The sequence below is a fragment of the Peromyscus eremicus genome, chromosome 7 (genome assembly GCF_949786415.1).
Source record: "Peromyscus eremicus chromosome 7, PerEre_H2_v1, whole genome shotgun sequence".
Classification (NCBI taxonomy): Eukaryota; Metazoa; Chordata; class Mammalia; order Rodentia; family Cricetidae; genus Peromyscus; species Peromyscus eremicus.
In genome coordinates this window covers 109,690,144-109,706,950 of record NC_081422.1, presented here as the reverse complement: position 1 = coordinate 109,706,950, position 16,807 = coordinate 109,690,144, and the positions used below count along the sequence as shown (strand labels likewise).

Sequence of the window (16,807 nt, the reverse complement as noted above, 5' to 3'; positions counted from 1 at the left end):
GCTCAATCACTAAAGTCTTACCACACAAGCTTGAGGACATGGGTTCAGATCCTTAGCACCCATGTAAAAGGAGGGTTTTGTGGAGGGTACCTGTACTCCTAGTGCTAGAGAGGCAGATTCAGGATGGCTAGGCAATTGACCCAAATCAGTTTGCTTCGGGACGAGTGAGAGAAACCCTGTCTAAAAACATGAAGAACAGTGTCAGCCTCTAGACTACACACACACATCCCCTCACAAACATGTCCACATACATATACTCACAATTAAACAATCAAACAAAAAATTTTAACAGAGATCTAGGTGTGTAATTCCAGCACTCAAGATACTAAGGCAGGAGGATTGAAGCAAGTTGTGGGTCAGCCTAGGCTATATCGTAACTTACAGGCCAGCCTGGACTGCAGAGAAGATCCTGTCCTAAACACACAAACCAATAAACAACTGTAACAACAACAACAATGCAGACACTCCAGCCCACCCACCCACCTTTAGTCCAGTTTAAAACTTAGCCTACATTCAAAAGAGAAGAGACGGTCTAACTGCATTAAAGCCATGACATTAACATTGGTGCAGTGCTCTGTGCTGACCCCTAGACCTCGCTTACACTCCAGAATCACCAGGAATGTGCTTTCCAGGAAGAGGACTCAGGTTAGGATTCGCATGGATCTCACTCAGCTGTTTCTGGAGTCTTCTATGACCTTAATACTTGTGAAATTGGAACCAGCACCTCAGAGCCTGCACCTACTTTGGGTTCTGCTGGTGTTTTCTCATTAGATGGAGATGACATGTCTGGAACAAGTACACCACAGACACTGTGGTGACTTCTCTGCACATGGAACCCAGGCCAGGGCTGCTGGTGTCAGCTAAGAGGTCTGACTGCCACACAAGGGAAGACTCTGGCTTGTCTCTGGCCTCACCTGTAAATTTGGGGGTCTACTGAGAATTCCCACTTTAAAGGATTATCACTGTGGTGTTTCCTCATGAAAATGTTTTTGTTTATTTTTTACCCCTTCTTAATTAGTAGGTGTATTACTCTGAGGGAATCTCTGCTCTTCCTCTCACTATCCCTTGGTACTTATCCATTATTTGTGCAGTTCTGTCATCTGGGAGCAATGGGTATTTCTTTCATTCTATAGATGTCCAATAATGTTATTACTTATTTTCTTGCTTAAATAGTGGTCTCTCTGGTTACTAACCCAAACTTGCCATTCCAACTGGACCCATTACTGGTTCTGAGTCCTCATCCCTTGCAGAATATGTTTGGCTCTCCATAACCCCAAGGAGGATCTAGGTCACCTTTTCCTCATCCCTTATTGAACCACTGTCCTCTATATCTCTGGCTTCTGTGGAGATGGTGATTCCTATCTGGCTGGCACAATTCACAATTCTCTCCTGGTTTCCTTCCTAAGAGGTCTTCTTCTACACTCCTAAAAGTAGCTCTGTGTGTGTGTGTGTGTGTGTGTGTGTGTGTGTGTGTGTGTGTGTTTTCCTCATAGTTAAATTTGTTTAATCAACTACTAGCCATCGTAAATGATTTTCTGCTTGGAAGCTTTGACAGCTCCAAAATGACTCTGTAGACTGATAGGAGTGGAGTCAAAGATAACGCTGTCCCCGACAGAATCAATTTACCTGGCTAGCAGTATCTTCTCCCGTGCTCTGGGAGCCGCCGTGCTTCTGTAAACAGCCCCTGAGATCATGTCTGGTCTCCAGTTCTAACAAGGTAGTCAGCCCAAGGCTCTGGTGCATTCTGCGTTCATTGTTGTCACTGACAAGAGCCCTTTCCTGTTGATATTTGCTGAGTGAGGAAGAAATGAGGCACACATGAGGTAGAGCCAAGCTCGCCAGCTTTGATGGTTTCTAAAAAAAAAGCTATGGGATAAACAAGTTTCCCTGTGGAAGGAACCAGGATCTATTTTCTTTAGTTCATCTCAGAAAAACCCTTTACAACCTTCTGTGGTAAAAAACAGGCAGGAATTGAATGGAAACCCTCCTGGCGTTCCTTTGTTTGTTGGTAACTCCCCACCCCTGATTCTCCAGTCTCCACTCTGACCACATCCACCCTCATGGACATCCCTAGATTGAAGCATGTGACATCATGTGGCACGTCCCTGAGAACACATCAGCCTCTTCTAAAAGTATCAGATTTGTGTGTGTATGTGTGCATGTGTGTGTGCGCACCCGTGGAGGCAGGAAGCCAACCTCTAGTGTCTTCCATGGTACTTCTCCACTTTGTTTTTTGAGAGAGAGTCTCACTGAACTTGGGCCTGTCTGATTTGGCTAGGCTGGGTGGCCAGTGAGCTCCAGGGACCCACCTGGCCCTGCCTTCCCAGGACTGAGATTACAAGTGCATGCCACCACGTCCAGCTTTTTTAACTTTGGTGCTGGGAATCCAAACTCAAGTACTCACGGCAACTGAGGTATCTCCTCAGACCCTTACGTCATTTTTAAAATGTCTTTTAAGACAATTTAAAGACCTTAAAGATAACTTGGTTAACCCAGAATTTATGTCAGAAACATTTATTTTCATGTGATTTTTATACATGGAAAGCACATGAAACATGAAATGTGTCCCCTACAGGCACAGGCTTCTGCATCCTTGTCTCTCCAGAATCACAAGTGGACAGGCAAGTCCAATTGTCACCCCAGAAGCTTGGAGTCTGCTAGAAAGACTTGCACTTTAAAAAAAAAAAAAGCACATGCTTTTTAAACATGTACACATATATGTTATATTTATCACCTTTCTAATACAATAGATAACAAGTTACTCTATTTGCTAGGGGACTTTGATGTGTAAGTGTAAGAGGGGAACTGTAGCTGATCCTTCTAAAGTGTGACCTTTACTGACATGATGATGTATGATTATTCTTTTCATCAGCTGTTGAATTCCAAAGAGAAAGGGTAATAATAATAATAATAATAATAATAATAATAATAATATAATTACAATAATAGTAAGCAGTAGTAGCAGTAGTAAATGCAGGCCCTTTGAGATGGCTCAGGGCAGAGGTGCTTACTGATGATCTGAGTTCAATCCTTGGAGCCTATGTAAAGGTGGGAGGAGGGAACTGACATTACAGAGTTCTGACCTCTACATACAAGCCGTGGCTCATGCACCCACACCCTCCCACAATAATAATTAATTAATTAATTAAAATAACAATGCAGAATATATTTCCTTAGTATGGCAATCAAAGATTTCTATTTTACCCCACAATTGGGTCAGCTAATATCCCATCTACATGAAGCAGGACATTTGGCATTATGTGACAGATGTCTCAGGACAATTAAGTCCTTCCTGCCTTACTTTAGGATTCTGTGGTGATGGTGAGTGTGACTTTCCTGTGAATGCCAAGCCCAGCCCCTTCATCACCTTAGGCTCCTCCTCCCTTCTCTGGCCCCTGCCCCATGCTTCCTCCTCACTGAGGATCTTACCATCAACTCCTTTCAGGACCTGTCTCTTGACTCTGTTTCAAGCAGTTTCCTGGGACTAACACTGTGGCATGAACTTCCCTGCAGTTAGGGGCTGTCAGTTATACAACAGCTGTTAAAGGTACAGCAGAAGGAGACAGGGAGCTAGCGTCCAGGCCAGCCTAAATCAGTGGATGCCCAGGTAGGAAGGCCTGCGAGGAGCAGTGTGGCTCAGGTGTCAGCCTGGACTCCGTGCAGAGCAGCCCAAGGGAGGGAGAAGTGCACAGCACAGCCCTGGGGGTGTTCCCCTCAGCATTACCAGGAAGACAGTGTAAACAGATGATAAAGAGTTAAGTCTGAAGCCGAATCTAAGCTTCCTTTTGCGTGCAGTTCACCACAAAGCTGCACAGACGATCACAGTAAGGGGAGAGTGGTGTGAAGAGGAGGAAGGTTTGGTCCAGGTTAAGAAAGCCCCCGGGGAATCACAGACACCATCGCCAAGGCAATCACTTCATCAGTGAACTGAATCCGCCAGAACCGCACTTGGGGCATGCGCAGTCAGCCTCCTGACGCAGATGAGAAAACCAGTGTCCAGGGGTGGGACAACCACGGAGCCAGGAGCCCTGTAGCCACAGGCCTTCCCTTCCTGGGACAGAGTCAGCCTGATTGGTGGAGAACAGGGAGAATGAATACCCAGAGTGGTGTGTGGGGGTCAGAGCCCCTCTGTGCATCCTGCACTGGAGACATAGCTCTTGAGAAGTACTGGATGAGGCGGTACTCCTTAGGGACCCCATTTCTGAAACTCTGCATCCCTGAATTTTCCTGTCTCCCTTGATGAATTCATGTCTGGGTCTCTCTGTGTGTGAGAGATCTTGTATGCATGTGTGTCTGTGTACGTGTGTGTGCATGCGCGTCTATGTCTGTGTGTGTGAGCTTGTGTGCATTCGTATCTGTGTATGCATACGTGTGTGTGTGTGTGTGTGAGAGTGTGTTTGTGTGTGTGTGTGTATGTGTGTGTGTGTGTGTGTGTGTGTGTGTGAGAGAGAGAGAGAGAGAGAGAGAGAGAGAGAGAGAGAGAGAGAGGGAGGGAGAGAGAGAGAGAGAGAGAGAGAGAGAGAGAGAGAGAGAGAGAGGGAAGACCAGAGGTCAACCTCTGGTATTGTTCTCAGGCAATGCCCACTTTTTTTTTTTTTTTTTTTTTTTTGAGACAGAATGTCTCATTTCCTTAGAACTTGCCAAGTAGGCCAGACTGACTGGTCAGCCAGCCCCAGGTATGCACCTGCCTCTACCTCCTCTGGAATGATAGGCATGTGCTGCCACACCTGGGATTTTTAATTTTGGTTTCTTCTGATGAAATCCAGGCCCCGGTATTTGCTAGGCAAGCATTTTAACGACAGTCCTCTTCCCAGCCCCCAGATCCCAGTTACCAGAGCCAAGACTCTTAGCCTCTGTGCATGGATGCCTTAAAATCTGACTGTTTTCTCCTGCTTTCTCCAAGGATGTAGTCCTTCATACATTCCTCCACTCATCCATTCGTTCACTCACTCAGGTGACATCTAATGAATGACTCTGTGTCCAGGCACTCTGCTCCCTGCTGAGGAACAGGAGTCCGTTTTTGTTTTTGAGGCATGGTCTTTCTAGGAAGCTCACAGAGGCGTCACCCTCACAACTGCCTCAGCTCAGCCTCCTGGTACTGGAATGTGGGGAAGAGCACTACACCTGGCAAGAGCAGAGGTCCAAAGGCTCCCTCTCCCCAGGCGAGCAGGTCTAGTGAGGAGTGAAGCTGGGATAGGTCAGCAGCAGATCTGGTGTCCAGCAAGGGATGGGTGGATGTGATCATTTTAGGAAGGAAATTACAGCAGACTTCAGACACTTTGAGCATCTCAAAAGATGCATAAGAGAGCAAACTGAGTTGTTCAAGGAGAACAAGATGGAAGGGTGGTTGGTGTGCCTCTGCTTTCTAATGGAGAGAAGACAGGAGATCTCAACTGGGCAAGGGGAGAACTGAGACTGGCTTTCTTCTACAAAGAACCTCTGTCCCAGGCCAGGCGGTTGGCCTGGGGTCTGGGCAAGCGTTTGCACAGTAGTGTGTGGGAGGCGGATGAGGGAGGTGTCTAAGGCCCCCTCTGGGGAATACAGCAGGCACCGCGTGTATTCATCCCCAGCCAGCACTGGCCCACATGCAGACCGACCCAAACCCTGGCCACCTGGACCTCAGCACAGAAGCTGACACACAGTGGTCAGTGAGCAAGGGTTTGACACAGACAGCTCCTTCTTGAAGAAGTATCGAAAGAACAATGGGCCAAGCTGAAAGGAAAAGGGAAGGAGGCTTGGAGAAGCTTCAGGAAGACCGGGATGGAAACCATTTGCTTTGACTGGACTCCAAGGCAGCACCATTTGGAAAGAAAATATAAAATCAGAGGAGCGCTGCCTTAGGGGACACTGTCCAAGTACAGCCACAACAGCTGTGGGACAGATGCTGATGGCCAAAGCCGTACCAGTGCTGTCTCGGGGGACAGGTCTGTGGTGATGCAGAGAAGGGCAGGCTGTTTCCTTTCAGAGGAGCTGGGGGACTTCCTGAGAGCAAGGAAGAGCAGCAGCGGCAGGTCCTCAGCCTCGGCAGTGGGGGAAGGGGAGGAAGAGAAAGTTCCAGGCAGCAGTAAAACAAAGGTCTGTTAGAGAAGGTGTGTTTTGAACAGTGTGGGGACACGGGGCATTCAGTCCGAGAACTCTCGGGATGGGCTGGTTTAGCTGTGGTGGAGACATCTGCTGTAGTCTGAGCACCCTGGATCCCGCAAAGAGGAACCTGAGTAAACACTGCACTGGTGCCATGCCAACCCCATCCTCCCCTGCTGTCTGTGGTTAAAGAATGGGACTGTCTTGTTCTTTCTCCACCCCCAGCCCTACCACTGCCCCACCTTCCCCAAAGCCAGAACACACAAGTGTTTGGGTGCACTGCAGGGAAGTCATACCAGGTAAGGGGATTTCGTTTTAATTAGTAGTTTTTACATAGCTTGTTTAGAAATTACCAACTGTCTCCATCTCGCAGACCCTAAAGAGCCCTTCCTGAGGGCCTATGCCAGAGAGGACCTCACCAAGGTTGGCAGGGAGGGAGACATTTGTCAGGTTCTCAGTGGGTGGGGTATTCCCTGGTGCTTGCTCTGGGCAGGATTGGAGGAGCACTTTCTGAAATGCTAGGAGGAGAGAAGAAAGTATAACAACTTCTTAGCAAGACAAAGCCAGTCTGCAGGGTCCCTGAGACTCCAGGAGCAGCTTGGAATCTTTTGTTTTCCAGCCTCACTTTTCTTTTCTTCTCTGTCTCTCTCTGTCTCTGTCTCTCTCTCTCTGTCTCTCTCTCTCTCTCTGTTTCTCTCTCTGTCTTTCTCTGTCACTTTCTTTGTCTCTGTCTCTGTCTCTCTCTCTTTCTGTCTCTCTCTGTCTTTCTCTGTCTCTGTCTCTCTCTCTCTCTCTGTCTCTCTCTCTCTTTCTGTTTCTCTCTCTGTCTTTCTCTGTCACTTTCTTTGTCTCTGCCTCTGTCTCTCTCTCTCTTTCTGTCTCTCTCTGTCTTTCTCTGTCACTTTCTCTGTCTCTGTCTCTCTCTCTCTCTGTGTTTTGTTTTCAAGACAGGGTTTCTCTGTGTAGCCCTGGTACTAGATCTGTAGACCAGGCTGGCCTCGAACTTACAGAGTACTGCCCCTGTCCCTGCCTCCCCACCCCCCCCAGGAGTGCTAGGACTAAAGGCCTGCCCCACCGCAGCCCAGCTGAGCCTCCCTTTTCTTAACAGTGAAGTGCAGGTGTGGGGTCACATCTCTCCAGACTGCTCCTCAGCATCCTCCGCCTGGCTCTTTGACACTCTTAAAACATGCTCAGTCACCTCCATTCATTTTCCTTTACCATGACCCAGCTCCCACTCCCCTGGCACATTTAAAGCCAATGTGCCAAAAGTGCTTGTTTCAGACCTGCTATAGGATAAGGAAGGAACTCAGAATGGGTCTAAGTGACTTTACATTTTTATGAAATTATTTATCGAGGAGGCACACGTGTGCCATGGGGTGCTTGTACAGATCAGAGGACAGGTTGTAGGAGTTGGCTCTCGCCTTCCACCATGCGGCTCTCGGGATGAATCTCGGGTCTTCAGGCTTGGCAGCAGAGGCCCTTACACACCGAGCCATCTCACGGCTGGACCAGGCGACCTCAATAGCAACGCGGTATAGCTAGAGATGTCCAGCTGGCCTCATTTGTCCTACAATTCATTTCTGCTGCGCTTTGCTGAAGCCTCTCTCCATTGAACTGAGGGTAACTCACCTGATCTTTTATGAAAAGTAAATTGAGAAGTGCTCACTTATAACCAATGAGCAATGGTTTAAACACCCTCTAATCTCACCAAAGCCACCCTTGTGAAAGTGATGAGAGGAGATTGGGTTTTTCTAGAAACTTTCATTTAGTGATTTTATGGGTTTAAACAAGTGCTTTTTCTAAAATATTTTAAGCACCGATATGAAAGATAAGTAGATGGGCAGAGTCCATGTGGGTTTAGCTTTCACTGAACGGGTGGACTGCAGTCTTCCAGGCTGGAGATACCAGGAGCTAAAGCAGTTCAGGCCACCAGTATGCTGTCAGTCCTCCATGCTGCTCCGTTCCTAGGACTATTTCATGTATGGTACAGAGTATGAGAGTCCGCCGATGACGTCAGTGCCCACGCACCAAGCACAGGATCCCTGCCTGAAAAACTTCTCCCTCAGAGGTCTGACCTCTGACCTTGTTTCTCAGAGTTCAGATTTTAACTCAGGGATCTGCTTCCTTGTTCAGAGCCAAGGGTGGACCTCTGACAAAACTTGAAGCAAATTTAGAACCAAGGAGCATTTAGAAAATCTCCCCAGGAGGGAATGGCCTTCCATGCACCATTCATGTCCCCAGGTTCAGAGAACAGCAGACGGGATTGCCTGAATAGCCACAAAAGTAGTAAGCAGAACCTCTGCTTTGGTGCCCAGAGCCGATGCTAGAGACATCGGCTGGTGGCAGGTATCCACACAGCCAGATTCGAGTCATCTCGGCACACTTGTGGGACACGAGAGAAGAAAGCAAGATCAGCACTAGGGTGTTCAAAATGAGGGGAAAGACCCCAGAAAGAAGAATCAACAAAACCCATGATAAGAAAAAAAAGTCTAGCATGTGTTGTTATCTGCCAGGGAAGCATACAGTGTGCAAAGTTGGCATTTCAGGGGTTAAAAAAAAGGTCAGTTTGAAATGTGTGCACAACGATACAACATGGCTCCAACAGTGGAGGCACCAGCCGCCACGCCTGAGCTCTTGAGTTCAAGTCCCAGGACTCATGTGGTGGAAGGAGAGAACGAACAACTCCCACAAGTTGTCCTCTGACCTCTGACCTCAAGAAGTGCACCAGAGCTTGTGCGCAGATGAATAAATAAACAAATGTGATGTGCTCACTTCAAATCCTGCCCCCACTCCTAACCTGAGCCATTACTGCGTGATGATTGATTGACTAATTTTTGAAAGGGTCTCACTTGTAGCCCAGACTGTTTGCCTAGAGGTCACTGTGTAGCCCTAGCTGGCTTCAGATTTACAATATCCCTCTGCCTCAGCCTCCCCAGTGCTGAGATGACAGGCGTGCACCACTGTAGCCTCTGAAAGGTCGCTTTCAAAGGACAGGCACCCACCAGTTTGGGGCATATGATCTTCTTTGACACACACACACACACACACACACACACACACACACACACTAACCCCGCTCCATTTTTCCATTTTAAACTTAGAAGGCAGCATCACCTTCAGATCCTCCCAGTGTGGCACAGACAGTTGTCTCTGCCAGCGCCTTGCAGATGAATGACCCCTGACCTCCCTTCCCCATTTTAGCCGAAGAGAGGAAGTAGGACTTTAGAGCACAGGAAGTCTCACAGTTCCCCAGATCTCAGGAAAAATAGGGGAAACTCGGTTAAGCTTCCCCTTGCTTTGGGAAAAAAATGTATGCCTTATCTCTGTTTCTGCCTGAGCATCTATTACATCATCTCTGCAGCCACCTTCTCCCACGCTCCACAGAAGCCTCCTTTGGCCCACACTGAACTTAAACATTAAAATAAGTGCTGTGATTGACAGCTGTGGCCAAAGCAACTTAAGAAGCGAAAGGTTTATGTAGACTCATAGCTTGAGGGGCCAGTCCATCATGGACACAGGAACATGAGGTGACTGGTGGTTGCGTTGTGTGTCCATCGTCATGAAGCAGGGAGGGAATGTATGGATTCAACTGGATTTCTCCTTTGTGCCTTTTGATTTAGTTTAGGAATGGAGCCCATTGGATGGTGTTGCACACATAAGAGCAGGGTCCTCTCTCCTCCCTGAACCTCAGGGACACACCCAGAGGTGATTCTCCAAGATGATTCCAAGTCAGTCAAGGTGACAATGAAGAGGAGCTATCGCGAATGACTTTGAGGGTTAGAACTTGGAGTGGAATAAGCCAGCCCGAGTCAATGATTCAATCATGGAAGTGTTTGCTTTGCTCTTTGGGCCTGTCGGCCATGAGGTGGACAGCGGGCCAGAGTGTCATCCTGATACTTTCCTCTCGTTTGTTGCAATGGCCTGCCTGTCATTTCTGAGCATGGGCATGAGACTGTGGCTTCTGGAACACTCTCTAAAGTGTTCCCTGGGAAGAAGAAAGCAAGGAAGCCTTCTGGACAGGCAAAGGCACCTCATCAGACCCCCATAATGCTGTGTGGTTCTGAGCATCCTTTCTACTACTCAAGGAAGGGCTTTGCAAGCTCCCTCATGGTGGAGTGGCAGAGTTATCTTCATATAGGAAGCTAAGCAGACAGAAACCAAAAAAGAAACAAGGAAGCTCTTCATGGACCAGCATTGCCAGAAGTAGGACCCAAGTGAAGATTGCGGGCCATTGTTTATTGAGGAGCAGGTCTCATGGGAAGCAGGGACAGTCAGGGAGAAGGAGCTGAGCTGTGATTTCTACACCATTCAGAGAGCCTGGCCTCAGCCTTGTCTCACAGAAGCTCTTAGAATGGCTTGCAGAGGCAAGAAGAAGATTGGCCTAGTCAACACACATGTCACCTTGAGATATGGCTGCCGATGGCGGGTGGGTGTCATGTCCAGGCATCCCCAGGCTGGGGTATTTCCATCAGCCCAGTGCAATTCTGCAGAGAAGGGAAGGCTTGAGGCCCGTGGCAAACACCTGCTCTGCTCTAGAGGACTTGGCTTGGTAAAGGGTGTCTAGTCAGGCAAGAAACACAGCCGCAACAGCAGCGAGAGAGTTAGAAACGGAGGGTCTGTGGCCCAATGCAGCATAGAACGAGCAATTTTTATGTCACACAAACCCCATGCCATCTTGACTTTTCTGTCCAGGTATAGTGCAACAAGAAAACGTGCTGTTGGGTTGGATTGGACCACGAGATGATCTGGAAGGGACGATGGTGGTCCCTTGGGTCACTCCATTCACTCCAGAGGAAGAAGAAGGTGATGAGCATGGTGTCTCCTCTGGAGCCGGCTCTGACCCCCCTAGCTTGCCCTCTTGCTTGAAATCATCCCAGTTTGTATTTACTGGGTGCTGTCTGTGTATAAAGCAAAGTTGAAAGGACCAAGCAGAGAAAGACACAAAATCCCACCTCAGTCTTCAGCCTCAGGATCAACAGTCTGATGGCGGATAGGGAATGGGAGAAGAAGTGGTATTTACGTACCCCACAAGTCAGATTTCAGAATTTACCCTAAGACCAGTGTAGATGAATTTCTTGGGAAGTTTGAAATCAAAAGGGGACAAAGAGGGTTTGTGTTCATCTCAATGTCATAAATGCAATTGCATTCTAAAGTATAATAAGAGAAAATTAAAAATCTATGAAAAATAAGCTACTAAAAATACCCTGTGGGTATTGATAACAAAGAAGGAGAACATAAAGTTAGGAACAGGGGAGGGGTCACTGGGGAGAGTTAGAGAGGTGGTGGTGGATGGATATAATCAAAATATAATGCATAAATCTATGAAAACCTCAAAGAATAAATAAGAATACTATTTTTAAAAATCAGCCAGCAAATAGAATGATAAAATAAGATCCTGACAGCTTTTCTACCGGGGTGAGGCTGAAAAAGGCAGACACAACTCCTGGGAAAAAGAAGGAGAAAAATAAAACAGGCTAGTGCTCTTTCAATTCCATTTGATCGTGGAAGCATCTTCCATTCTTAGCACAGAAGGCAAAGTACTGACATTTTTACTCATTAAGGAAAATTATCTTGAAGTTAAAGGCCAAAGATCCTGCATACTTTTGGGGAAAATGTGGAATGTAGCCCAGCCTTGCCCTTCAGTACTCTTCATTCCTTCATTCTCTCTCTCTCTCTCTCTCTCTCTCTCTCTCTCTCTCTCTCTCTCTCTCACACACACACACACACACACACACACACACACTTTCCTTCAATGGTATTGGTGATTGAACTTGAACCCAGGACCTTGTGCATGCTAGGCAAGTACTCTACCACTGAGCTACATCCCAGCCCCAGAACTTTCTCATCTTCCCCCTCTGAAGTTGTATACTGACTATAAGGACTAACCCCACATTTCTATCCCCTCTCCCTGATGTTCATCTCCTAACCCCTAGATAGACACAAATTCATCTCTGTGAATTTGTCTCTAAGGAGATTTAGCCCCTTCTTACTGCCATAATGCGATACTTGCCGCTGAGTCAGTATTGATAAAGGAAAAAGCTTTCTTTCGACTCAGGATTCTGGAGACAAGGAAATCCAGCAATGTAGCCTGGTGCCGCTCTGCTCCCCACCACAGGGTGAGGCGACTGGCTGGTTTCGTCTAGATGGGTTCTCCCTATGTATCCCAGGCTAGCCCTGAACTCATGACCCTCATGCCTCAGCATCCCAAGTGCTGGATGAGACCTTGTACTGCCACAGCAGCTTTAAACTGGCTATAATAAAAGATGCACTCTCCAAATAACCCGTGGAGGCATCAGCCTGTTAAAATCCATGAGGAGATTTATTAGGGAAGAACTTCCCTCAGCCAACTAGGAAGGTCCCACCTGGCCCTCCCTATTAGTACCTCATGATGGTGCTGAATCTCCAGTGAGTTCTGGGGAGACATTATGTGGAACCACATAATATTTGCCCTTTAGTATCTGACTTACTTCCTTTAGCAATGTCTTCAGGAACCATACAGGTTGTAGCTTCTTTCAGAATTTTGACTCTGTAGGGCTGATGTTCCCATGAAATTGAACACATTTTGTTGAATCTGTTTGTATACCATGGGCCTATGGAGGACCAGAAGATTTGTAATACATGTGGCTTTTAAAAAAGATTTTATTTTTTATTTTTTAATTATGTATAACTGTATATGAATGTGTGCCTATAAAGGTATGCACATGAATGCAGTGCCTATAAAGGCCAGAAGAGGGCATCAGATCCCCTGGAGCTGAAGTAAGTGAGACCCCCCCCCAACTTGGGTGCTGGGAGCCAAACTCTGGTCTCCTAGAGGTGCACATGCTTACTGCTGAGCTCTCTTTCCATCCCACAATATGTAAGGTTTTCCCACCACCAAAGAACCTGTTTCCTTCCTTAGAAATAGTATCCCCTCATTGAGCATGCCTGCATTGATGGGAAAGCTGGGTCCCTGTCTGCCTTATTCCCTAGGTATCAGCTATTAGCATGATGCCTAGAAGGACTGAACCATCACCAGTGGAATATTTCCCAGCATTCTTCCACCACCACCCCTTCCTTCTCATTTTATCCACTATTGTTAAAAGTATTTTAGCAATGACAGATTCATCCTGCCATTATTTCCTCACATTATCCAGCCAGGCACTCACCAAGCACATGTCTCTCAGCTGTGTGCTGCCCTATGCTCAACTGGCCTGTGTCTTCCTGTTTTCTTCACAGAAGTGAAAGATTATGAACCCCCGTTTGGTTCCAAGGTGAGGGAGCACCCCTGTGTGGAGAGCATGAAGGACAATGTCCTGAGAGACCGAGGGCGGCCTGAAATCCCCAGCTTCTGGCTCAACCACCAGGTAAGGAGTGCTGGCTGTGAAAGGTCAGAAGGCACATGCAGAGAAGTCTGCTTGTGGGCCATAGAGATTCTGGGAGATGGAGCTTAACTCTGAGTACAGGGTACCTGGTTCTCCGTAACCCTGTCAGGTTTGTGTCCCTAAGGAAAATTTCAATATAAGTGGATGACCCTGTTCTCGTAAGTTGCCCTCACCAGGCTTATACAGCATACACAGAGAGCTTTCAGATGACTACTGTAAGACACTGGCCACTGTTCCCAAGCCCTCTTGTTTCAGTGTTAAGATACTTTGCTAGCTTGTCTGCTGTGGACTCCTGTGCCTTCACATCAGGAGCCTATATCTCATTCCCTCTGGGCTCTGACTTTATTCTGCTGGGGTTCTTCAACTTCACAAAGAAATGCTTTGCAGTTGGAAACAAGCATGGTTGTCGGGTATCTGATGTGCTTGTATCTTCTGGCTGTGCACGGAGATGAGAGGGAAGCCCGTATGAGCATGCGTGGGAGGCCAGAAAATCAATGAAGAAGAGCTTGCTGGTGAAGGAGGAGGAGGCCAGCCTGTTGAGAGACATCCACACCACTCTCTGACATTCCTTCCAAACAATTGGAAGTTAAGGCTGCTCATAACAGAGGTTGGAAGAGAGGCGAAATAAAAATAGGTTGTGAATGAGAGACAGTTGACCACATGTGTGATATACTCAAGGAAGAGCCTCAGTGAAGAAAGAGCGTTTTTCTGTCTCTCTGGAAGAATGATTCTTTTCCACCCAGCAAAGCCATTTACCGCTCTCTTGGATGAAGTCCTTCATCCTTGCTGGCCATGGGTGCACAGGTTTGCCTAAAGGCACAGGGAATTCAAGTGAGAACCAGAAACAGCAAGCCAGGCTCAATCAGGAAGACAAATAGGGCAGGAAGCCTGCTCGGAAACCAGTCCTGGCCCAGAGCCAGCTCTGTGATCAAGGAGTAGGTGAGCCAGGCTTCCCAGGGTCAAGGTCTTCACCAGACTCTCAGACAAATTGTCTTTGGTTCTAAAAATGCAAGGCTGTTTGAAAAAACTCAGGAATTAGAAGGTGCAGGAATGGTGTGTTCTGCTGAAACTCAGTCACCATCTCTTGAGGTCTCTCCTGTGAAGTTCTTATAATGAAGCCGTTATTCATTATGATAAAATTCTGAAAAGAATTTGCATAATACATTTTTTTTCCTCTTAATGAGATTTGTTGCCCTATTGATTTCAAGGTAATGCTTAATATTTAATTTAATTTACTGCCTGTAATTACTGTGTCAAAACAAAATAAATGTTTCTGGTATAGCAACAATAACACTCTACTCTTAACAGGGCCATCAATCAATACCATCAGTTAGGTGAATTATGCAATTAATTCCACATCAAGAACTGGGGGTGGGGGAACTCCCCAGATGTTGTAAAAGTTGCTGGTATTGGCAGGCAAGTGCCAACTCTCCACAAGAGTGTTAGATGTATCTGTCCTGCATGTATGGAGGTCACCAGGGGCAATGCTGGCCTCTACATGGAAGGAGCTGATCTTATTTCCACCTCTCAGACTATTTACTTACCTTCTGATTTTCTGAAAGCACTTAAAATAGTAAGAGAAATTTTGATGCAAAATGAAATCCAGCCTGTGGAAGAGCACTTTGCTATCTGGACAACCTTTCCTACGTGGGAGTGACGCTAAGTGGATGGAGCTGTCTGGGGGAGGACAGGCTATAAAATATCTTACAGTCAGGTATATTTGGCATACAAAGACATCCATGTCAAAGGGCCTAGCTTAATGTCACTGGAGATGACTGGGGCATCTTGGGGTCACCCTTGGCAGTCCTGGGAGCAACTTCTGAGTCATTCTATGAGCTATGGACTTTACAAAGTGAACCCAGGCTAATGCCTGTCCCACTCTGGGCTTCGGTGTTCAACCCTGCTCAAACAGAAGAGTACCTATGATCTAGCCATGTTACATTCTGAAAGAATAAAACTCCAAAGGCCAAGAAAGGCAAGGGAAAGAGAGAATCCAGCCTAAGGTGGGAAACAAGGGTCTTTTAGAGCCTATAATAGATATATTTCTTACAATCTATACAATATGTGCCGCCAAGGGTGGATCCTAGGTACTGGAGAGATGGCACAGTTAGTAAAGGGTTTGCAAATGAGCATGCAAACCTGAGTTTGGATCCCTGGTACCCATGTAAAGAGCTGGGTGCCATGGTGTGCACCTATAAGACAAGTGTGGAGGAAGACATAACAGAAGGATCCCAAGTCAGTGGGCTCTGGATTCAGTGAGAAACCCTGTGATTAGTGAGCTCTGGGTTCAGAGATCAGCTAGCTCTAGGTTCACTGAGAAACCCTGCCTCAAAAACTAAGGTGGAGAGTGATATTACCCTTGGACACACATCTGCAAACGCATGACCACTTAGACTGAGTCCTACTCTGATAGGACATCATTTGATAATGATGTATTGATGCTAATTCCATGGAGACCACTCACTGATGACGCCCTTGGGACCCCTCCCTTCCTCTGCAGGGCATCCAGATCGTGTGTGAGACACTGACAGAGTGCTGGGACCACGATCCTGAGGCTCGCCTCACAGCCCAGTGTGTGGCAGAGCGCTTTAGTGAGCTGGAGCATCCGGATAGACTCTCTGGGAGGAGCTGCTCCCAGGAGAAGATTCCAGAAGATGGCTCGCTGAACACTACCAAATAGCTTTTTCTGGGCAGGCTGGTCCAACCCTCCAGAAGCTGCCCTCTCACCAAAGACCAGAGGCAGTGGGATGCTGTCCTGACTGATGCTTCTGGGAAACCAAGGACTTGCTCCCTTCTTCCCTGATAGCTGCTCCATGTTCAGAAACAACCGCAGCAACAGCAGCAGCAGCAGCAGCAGCAGCAGCAGCAGCAGGGGCTAAGTGACAGAGAGCATTCTATGCCTTGGACTTTGTCATGGCATAAGCTGTATTAGCACCTCCTCAGGAAATGAGATTGATTTTTACAACAGCCAATAACATTTGCACTTTATTAATGCCTGTATGTAAATATGAATAGCTATGTTTTATATCTATATATCTATATATGTCTATATCTTTCTATCTATAGCCATACTCTGCATGGAGACAAAGAAAAAGATCAAATGTTCCCGGGAAATTAGTTTTTTTTTTTTTTTTTTTTTTTTTTTTTTTTTTTTTTGGTTTTTTCGAGACAGGGTTTCTCTTATGTAGCTTTGCGCCTTTCCTGGAACTCGCTTTGGAGACCAGGCTGGCCTCGAACTCACAGAGATCTGCCTGGCTCTGCCTCCCGAGTGCTGGGATTAAAGGCGTGCGCCACCACCGCCCGGCGGGAAATTAGTTTTTATTGGAGAGCTCCAGAATGGAGCAGAAGGGACTCGGGACAGCATT

At 47.0% G+C, this 16,807-nt stretch overlaps 1 protein-coding gene across 2 annotated transcripts in view; it reads left to right on the top strand.

The window, feature by feature from the left end:
* Tgfbr2 (transforming growth factor beta receptor 2) overlaps positions 1-16,562 on the top strand; it is a 98,129-nt gene extending 81,567 nt beyond the window's left edge. For both annotated transcript variants that reach the window (XM_059268829.1, XM_059268830.1), the window contains 2 exons: positions 13,297-13,424; positions 15,943-16,562. In XM_059268829.1, the coding sequence (XP_059124812.1) occupies positions 13,297-13,424; positions 15,943-16,122 (308 nt within the window). In that variant the 3' untranslated portion in view covers positions 16,123-16,562. The remainder of the gene's footprint in view (positions 1-13,296; positions 13,425-15,942) is intronic.
* Positions 16,563-16,807: the final 245 nt, after the last annotated feature.